We start from the raw sequence: 7,719 nt of genomic DNA on the forward strand, positions 1-7,719 counted from the left end.
TACATTTGAAAAAAATACAGGATGAATGAAGAAGATAAACTCTCTGATATTTTTTTTTTCCTCGTAAAACGTAAAAGTAGAGAAGGTACTAGTAAAACTAAAAGCCTAAGTTTATGATGCAGTGTGGCTAGTGGATAGCTGCAACAGAGAGAACGTGACATTTATTTATGGTGAGCACTTCTGTGCAGCATAATTTTCAGCTGCACCGGTGCAGTAGTCACGGATCCAATAGAAATTTGACACGTCAGCTCAAGCAAATTTCGCACAAAATCATTCGTGGCCCAGCTTTGTAGTTGCTTAGCATCTTTAATTGTACTCAGTTTATGTTTAATCATTTAAAGCTAAGTTAATTAACATCCAAAAGTAACCATGGTTTGTATTTAGTTATCTATTAAATTTTTTTTTTACAGAAGATATTTGTTCATCTTTCAATCTAATCGGAACAAAATCATCTCTTCATCTCTTCATCTTCCAACCACCGACAATCTCGAAAGCACCACAACCGCTCTCCTCCGTACGACTGCGCCGCCAACTGTTCTCCTCCCTACTAACGTACCGTCTATCTCCCTCCACCCTCGTTTTCACACCGTGACTCAAATCACTCGCTTTCCCTCTTCTCTTTTCTTCCAGTTTAGAACCCTAAACTTTTCCCTCTTCTCTCGCTTTCACTCTTTTTCTATTCTATTTAAATTAGAACCCTAAATCTCATTTGTCCTCCAACAACAACAACGTCTCTACACCTCTGAGCAGGTAAAAGATTGATTTTTTATTTTATTATATTAGTTGTTTAAATTCATTGTGTTATTTTCTTACTCATTTTGATTTTTGTTTTTATTAGTGTTGGTTGGGATTGCAAATTGAGAGTTGGTGAAGTCTTGGGTTGCAGCCAAGAACTAGGAGATTCACCCCATTTTCATATTTTACCCAATTTGTTTTTTGTTACTGATTTGTGTGCTAGCTTTTGTTTGATTTCTTACTTATTTTGTGCTTATATACAATGTTTATTATTTTCTGCTTTTGTTTCCAGATGTTTAACAAGATTTATAAACTCCTATTTGTGTTGTTTTTAAACTGGTGTGGGTTATAATTGTCAAACCAGTTTGTGTAATGTTTATGAACTTTGATTTTGATGGCTTCTTGATGACTTTGTTTTGTGGTCTGAGAGCATGGACTTGGGTAGTGGGATAGTGGCTATAGACCAGGGACAATGAATATAGTAACATATTTTGTGGACATTTGTATTTAAAGTCGATTTTCAACTCCTTTCAATTTTGTTCGTTTCATGGCTTTTTGATGATGTTGTTCCTTTCCTGAACGAAGGTTCTAAACGGCTTGAGTGTTGGATTGAATTTCCTTTCCCACTCCATAATGGTACTTCAATTTTATTATACATTGTTATTTGTGCTCGTTATGATTATCTGTTTAATCCATTGAATTTGTATAATCTGATTATTTAAAAGGGATTAATTTTGTTGCTGACTTTTTTTAGCTGATAATTTCTTAATTTTGAGTTATTGTTATCTATCTCCAATATGCAGAAATATGAAATTGATAGTGGTTATAATCAGAATAATTTATGCCTTATGGTTATGTGTTATTAACAGTTTGAATATCAAGGAGGCGGAGCGAGGAAGAAGATGAAGAAGGAGGCGGAGCGAGGAAGAAGAAGATGAAGAAGGAGGCGGAGCGAGGAAGAAGATGAAGAAGGAGGCGGAGCGAGGAAGAAGAAGATGAAGAAGGAGGCGGAGCGATGAAGATGAATGACAATAATAGTGGGTATCAAGGAGAGTGATCGGCGCATTCTGATGGTGTGGCAATTTTTTCAATGTACCAGGATTTTGGATTTTCCAATGAATTTGAATATTTCCTTGATCATTTTCAGGTGCTAGAATTGAAGAGAGGTGAAAAGGGTCAACAAAGAAACCAATATATCGGTCAAAATAAACTTGGATGGAAATGGGATTTCTGATTCTAGTTCTAGAATTCCCTTCCTTTTATCATATGCTTGATGTTAGTATTTTTGACTCAACCACTATTATGTTCATGTTACTTCTTACCTATGAAGCACTAACATAAACACTTGAGATGACCTGGACACTAGAAAGTAATAAAAATTTAAGACAAATGGAAGTCATTGAATGTAATAACATGTGTCGGTTTCATGTCCAGTGACAATGCCAACACGTGTCTATTCGATATGAGTGTCAATGCTCTATAGTTTTTAGTATATCTCGTTCTTGCTATCTGCTGCCTTTTATAACATAACATGAGATTTCAATCAATGCACACACAGTCCAAAGATGAATGTTGTAACTTGTAAGGTCCGAAAGTGTATTATTCCATTGCGATTTCTTGTTGTAGTAGAATACCGAACATAGTAATCATGTAGTAGATAGGTGCACTTGAGATGAATGATGGACTTGTCCATAGAAGAATAAATAGAAAGAGTTTAGGCTACCAAATGGCCTAAATATCTATTTTTATTTGCTTCATTTTATTAAAATAATTTGCTACTGATTTCAACACAGGGAGGTAGGGTCACATGTGATAGTGTGAATGTTTTTGCACTTTTATGAATCTTGGTCTGATTTTCTGTATAATTGGGCTTCTTAAATCTCTGTTTCCCTTCTTATACTTCATTTTCTGGTATTTAACCTTACAACTCAATAGAAGCTATTTTTTTTAATGTGCTCTAGAAGTTTGGTAAAATGCTTGTTTGAAACAAAGATGCAGTACCATTTTATCTTCCTCTTATGTTCTTAAAATTTAGATTGTTTCTCCAATGGTATCTAAAACTGGTTGATACCACTTTATTCTGGAAATTTGAAATTGAACACTTTCAAATGGTTGAATTGCTTATATATAGCCATTACAACTTGAATTTAATATTTAACGTTAGTTCTTTTTTTTTTTTACCAAAACTTTGGTTCTTTAGGTACTGGTGTAGCAGCTGAAGTGCAAATGATATATAGCACTTTATATGTAAAAGAATATGAAAGAACTAGGCATTGGTGCTGGTTATCTGTTCCATCGAGTTATTTTCTAGATCAGTTAACTGACTTGGCATTGATTCTGTCAAGCTGATATATAGCTATGCAATCGGGGTTTAATGTAGTTGCGATTTGTGACAAAGCTCACTAGTGCTTAGTTTGTATTCACTAGGCTTACATTGTAAATGGGTTTATACCCAAACTTTTATTGTAACCTATTATCTTCTACAAATTGTAACTATTATATATTAAATGAAAAAATTTGCTTGAATTGTCTCCATATTTTACTGTTGTGTTTATTTGAAGTAGTTCAACTTGATTTAATTGATATACGGGTTATAACAAAAGTGGAAGTAAAAATTCGACCCAAAGTTTTATCAGGTTATAACAGAAGTGCAAGTAAAAATTAGAACCAAGTGAAAATGCAAAGAAAATATAACAGACTTTGATGACCATTTCCGTGTAGTGTACTTTATCAGTATACCTTATCAGTTGTTACCATATCAGTGTACCTGAAATTGCACTCATACACAAACTAGCTAACTGAAATAATATAGTGTGCCTTATCAGTATACCACAATATTACAAAACATAAAGATATGTCCATATTAGAATAAAGATATGTCCATATTAGAATTTTCCATGTCTCAAATGTTAACACAACTAGCGAGTAACCTGTGCTTCGCACGGGTGGATTAAACTTAAAGGCAAACTTAAATAAAAATTTAAGAAATAATGTGAACAATGAAAATACAAAAGTCAAAACAAATATAAAAAATCAATCCAATATACCACCAAGACTTGAGATACCTTGATTGTCATATGCTTTGCTTTGGTTTGGTTTAGGTCACAAAAATAAAAGAAATATAGTTAACATCACTTTAGTCTTGATTTACAAACATAAAATCCTTTTTGAAAACCTTTTAAGTTAGTAATTATCTCGAATAATATTAGAAGGGTCACAAGCAAATTAAGATATTCAACCCAATTACCCAAAAAAGTACACTAAAAAGAAAGAGCCTAACAAAAAAAAAGACAAATTAACTTGGTTAGAAACAATTTTTATTTACTTAAAAGACAAATTATACAAGATGTAATTATAAGGAGTGAAAATTACAAGCCTGCATAATATAGCAAGGAGCACCACGTGAAATCCTAATACAATGAAACTAAAGAAAGACAAATCCCACAAATAGGAAAAACCAATGCAAAAGATCAAAACATAACAACCATGGACAAAACAAAAACAAAGATTTCAATATCCTAATAACACCACCACACCAGACACGACAACAGCACCACCAGTTACTCATCACAGTACCTAATACCAGAAAGATATTCGTCTCACTCATTATATTGTGCTGCTCAGAATCACAATTGAAATTCCTCATATTTGCAGGAGTATCAAAAGTGAATTCCACGTGAGATGATGGTGGATTCAATCTTGCTTCCTCTTGTACCTTCTCTTGAGCAGAGACAGTTGCAAACTTTGATGCTAGCTTTTCTCGTGTCCTCTCCAGAAAAGCTTTCTCCTTCTTCTTCTAATCTAAAGATTCAACAGATGATTGTATCGCCTCAAGTTCATCCATAGTATTACCAAGATTCACTTTGGCTTGTTTCAACTCCATTAAAATCATAACAGGTGATGACATAGCCGAAGAATACACAGTATAATGCTGCCATGATTGGCAAAGGTATCGAAGCAAAAAATGCTCCAAATTTTCCTGGTTCAAAGGGAAAGTATGAAGCATGAGATATCACTAAATTTATGTAACAAAGAGAATATCAAGTTACACAGATTATAAAATATGCTAAAATTATGAAATGGTGTTGCGCAGAGATGTTAGTCTAGCATACCAAATACAGAGACAAAAATCATAAAACCATCTGATATTGCCAATAATCCAGCATTTTCCTTTACACATTTACACTTAAATTTGAACTTTGATTCTCTTCTTTACTTAGTTGAATTATCACATCCGTATTATTCACAGAACACGGACTCACGAGTCACGATCACGGCACAAGGTTAAGAGTACAAGATCCACATGGTCACTTGTTTGGATGTGAATCAGACATAAACAAAAGGTTTGACAAAAAAATAAACAAAAGTACTTCTAAAAATCTGGTGGCGTGGCATATCTTGTTTTAAAACCATAAGTCATACATAGTGCAAAAAAAATTTAGGACAGAGGAGAAAGAAAATTTAATGAGAAGAAAATATGAAGTAAACTTACCAAACATGCCATTGAAAAAAGAAGCTACTCCCTAAAATAAAAATAAGAGTGACACATAAAAAATCAATCATAAGTTTCTTGTCCATAATTCCAAAAAGAATTACAAAATATAGTGAACCTTGCCAGCCATTGAAATAACCAAGCAATTGTGATGGAAAATAGAACTACGAATCGGTCAAATGTAGGCTTCTTGATGCTTATATAACGATGAAGATACTGCGGTATCGTAGAAAACAATAAACACGTTTAGATTTAGCATTAGAATCTAAGTTTAAGAAAATTATATCATGGATTTAAAATCATTATACTTGCGTGAGAGATGAAAACCATCAAAATTAGTGCTGGAAGCCCAACTTCAACACATGATGCCAGCTGCAATGATTGGAATAATTAGAGTACAAGAATCATATCATATAAAAACTAAACAAATTGAAAATAGAATATAATACCTCAATTTATTTAAGTTTAAATACAAATTTATAGATCTTTGCAGTACCTGCAAATCAATTTTTTTTTTTTGACTAAACCTGCAAATCAATTAGAACCTGAAATCTGTGACATACTTTGTGAGATGGAAAGCAGTAAATAAAGAAAATGAAATCTATATGAAGAAACACAGTCCAACATTGGTCATTTTTAGTTTGGAAGCATAAACTGGGCAATTAATGAAAGAAGGAGACTCACCCTCGAAGAACACTGCAATATCATAAACGGTGTTGTTCCATAAAAAAAAATCTAGTTTGCAGAAAAAATTAAAGAAAATTGGAAAACTTAAAACAGAAAAGAAGAAATATGAAACATAAAGAACAAGAAAACAAACATAAAGAATATACTATGTAGTATGTACCATTTTTTATCCACATGTTCCATTTTTTTCCCACCCCCTAAATTTGCTTTGAGATCTCTCTAGGATCCTCAACCAGGATAAAAGTTGCTGCTTCACATCGGCACAAGATCACTTCTTATATAAGCACCAAATAGCACATTTGGGGGAAAGGGATCAAATAGCACCCAATCGAGAGCAAACCGAACCGAGGAGGTAAGTGAGTCACGCCAAATTGACGCGAATTAGCAAAAGCGAAACGGTGCTGGGTGATGTGAATGAGAGCGAAACCAAAATTGGGAGGGGGAGATTAAGTCATGAAAAGATTTGAGAACAAATGAGAGGGAAACCAAAATTTGGAAGGGGGAGATTAAATTTGGTATTTTCAAAAAAATAAATTGTATTAAATAATTATTTATCTAAATAAATAAATAAAACATTTTTTTTCCTTCAAAAATTGCCAATTTTTCTATGTAAATACTCCCTCTAGTCAATATTAATATATCTCACGTGTATTATGAACCAAATATATCAATTTTTCAATTAACCTAAGTTAGGGCAAAGTCTGAACATGTTAAGGATGGTGAAATGGTGAGAGGAATACCTCCATAGGTTGTGGAAAAGCCTGAAGATCTTAAGGATGTATAAAGGGTGAAAGGAAGACCTCTATTGGTTAGGGGGAAACCTGAAGATATTAAGGATGGGTAAAAGGTGAAAGGAAGACCTCTATTAGTTAGGGGAAAGTCTGAAGATGTTAAGGATGGGTAAAGGGCGAAAGGAAGACCTCTATTGGTTAGGGGAAAGCCTGAAGATGTTAAGGATGAGTAAAAGGTGAAAGGAAGCCCACTATAGGTTAGGGAAAAGTATGTGTTGGTTAGAGGAAAGCCTGAAGATGTTAAGGATTGGTAAAAGGTTAAAGGAATACTTCTATAGGTTAGGGGAAAGCCTGAAGATGTTAAAGATGACTAAAAGGTGAAAGGAAGGCCTCTCCCGTTAGGGGAAAACCGAAAGAAGTTAAGGATGGGTAAAAGGTGAAAGGAAGACCTCTATAGATTAGGGGAAAGCCTGAAGATGTTAAGGATTGGTAAAAGGTAAAAGGAAGACATCTATAGGTTATTACAAAGCCTAGAGATGTTAAGGATAAGTAAAAGGGTGAAATGAAGACCACTATAGATTAGGGGAAAGCCTGAAGATATTAAGGATTGATAAAAGGTGAAAGGAAGACCTCTATAGGTTAGGGGAAAACCTAGAGATGTTAAGGAGGGGTAAAAGACGAAAGGAAGACCTCTATTGGTTAGGGAAAAGCCTGAAATGTTAAGGATGGATAAAAGGTGAAAGGAAGACCTTTGTTGGTTAGGGGAAAGCCTGCAAAAGTTAAGGATGGGTAAAAGGTTAAAGAAAGACCTCTCTTAGTTAGGGGAAAATCTAAAGATGTTAAGGATGGTTAAAAGGTGAAAGGAAGACCTCTATTTGTTAGGGGAATGCCTGAAGATGTTAAGGATGGGTAAAAGGTGAAAGGAAGACCTCTATAGGTTAGGGGAAAGCCTGAAGATGTTAGGGATGGGCACAAGGTGAAAGGAATACCTCTATAGGTTATGACAAGGCATGAAGATGTTAAGGATGAGTAAAAGGTGGTAGGAAGACCACTATAGGTTAGGCGAAAGCCTGA

The 7,719-nt window shown here is 34.1% G+C and overlaps 1 protein-coding gene and 1 long non-coding RNA gene across 12 annotated transcripts; one reads left to right on the forward strand and one right to left on the reverse strand.

The window, feature by feature from the left end:
* Positions 1–214: 214 nt before the first annotated feature.
* Positions 215–3,261, forward strand: LOC123885578. Of its 2 annotated transcripts, XR_006801191.1 has the most exons (4): positions 216–750; positions 1,605–1,808; positions 1,883–2,010; positions 2,936–3,261. It is a non-coding gene; the product is annotated as an uncharacterized LOC123885578 (long non-coding RNA). The 2 variants fall into 2 exon arrangements; XR_006801190.1 differs by having other exon boundaries at positions 215–750; positions 1,605–2,010.
* A 773-nt stretch (positions 3,262–4,034) lies between these two features.
* On the reverse strand, positions 4,035–6,396 carry LOC123887556. Of its 10 annotated transcripts, XR_006801574.1 has the most exons (5): positions 5,677–6,350; positions 5,536–5,599; positions 5,346–5,443; positions 5,228–5,258; positions 4,042–4,714 (listed from the first exon to the last, which is right to left on the reverse strand). XR_006801574.1 is itself a non-coding variant. In XM_045936885.1 (4 exons), exons 1-4 carry the CDS (start codon positions 6,095–6,097, stop codon positions 4,584–4,586), a joined length of 249 nt encoding a protein of 82 aa, XP_045792841.1. In that variant the 5' UTR covers positions 6,098–6,350; the 3' UTR covers positions 4,042–4,583. The 10 variants fall into 10 exon arrangements, 1 of the variants encoding a protein (XP_045792841.1); XR_006801575.1 differs by having other exon boundaries at positions 4,036–5,443; positions 5,677–5,754; positions 5,912–6,350; XR_006801576.1 differs by having other exon boundaries at positions 4,042–5,443; positions 5,677–5,754; positions 6,075–6,350.
* Positions 6,397–7,719: the final 1,323 nt, after the last annotated feature.

This window comes from Trifolium pratense, linkage group LG5 (assembly GCF_020283565.1).
Source record: "Trifolium pratense cultivar HEN17-A07 linkage group LG5, ARS_RC_1.1, whole genome shotgun sequence".
In the NCBI taxonomy this organism is placed as follows: Eukaryota; Viridiplantae; Streptophyta; class Magnoliopsida; order Fabales; family Fabaceae; genus Trifolium; species Trifolium pratense.

Bases quoted from the DNA above. Each gene is read 5' to 3' on its own strand.
- LOC123887556 (XM_045936885.1), bottom strand. From the start codon at position 6,097: ATGGAACATGTGGATAAAAAATG. The intron at 5,755-6,074 runs GTACATACTACA...ATTGATTTGCAG, and splicing joins GAACATGTGGATAAAAAATG to GTTTAGTCAAAAAAAAAAAA. The intron at 5,600-5,723 runs GTACTGCAAAGA...CAATCATTGCAG, and splicing joins AAAAAAAAATTGATTTGCAG to CTGGCATCATGTGTTGAAGT.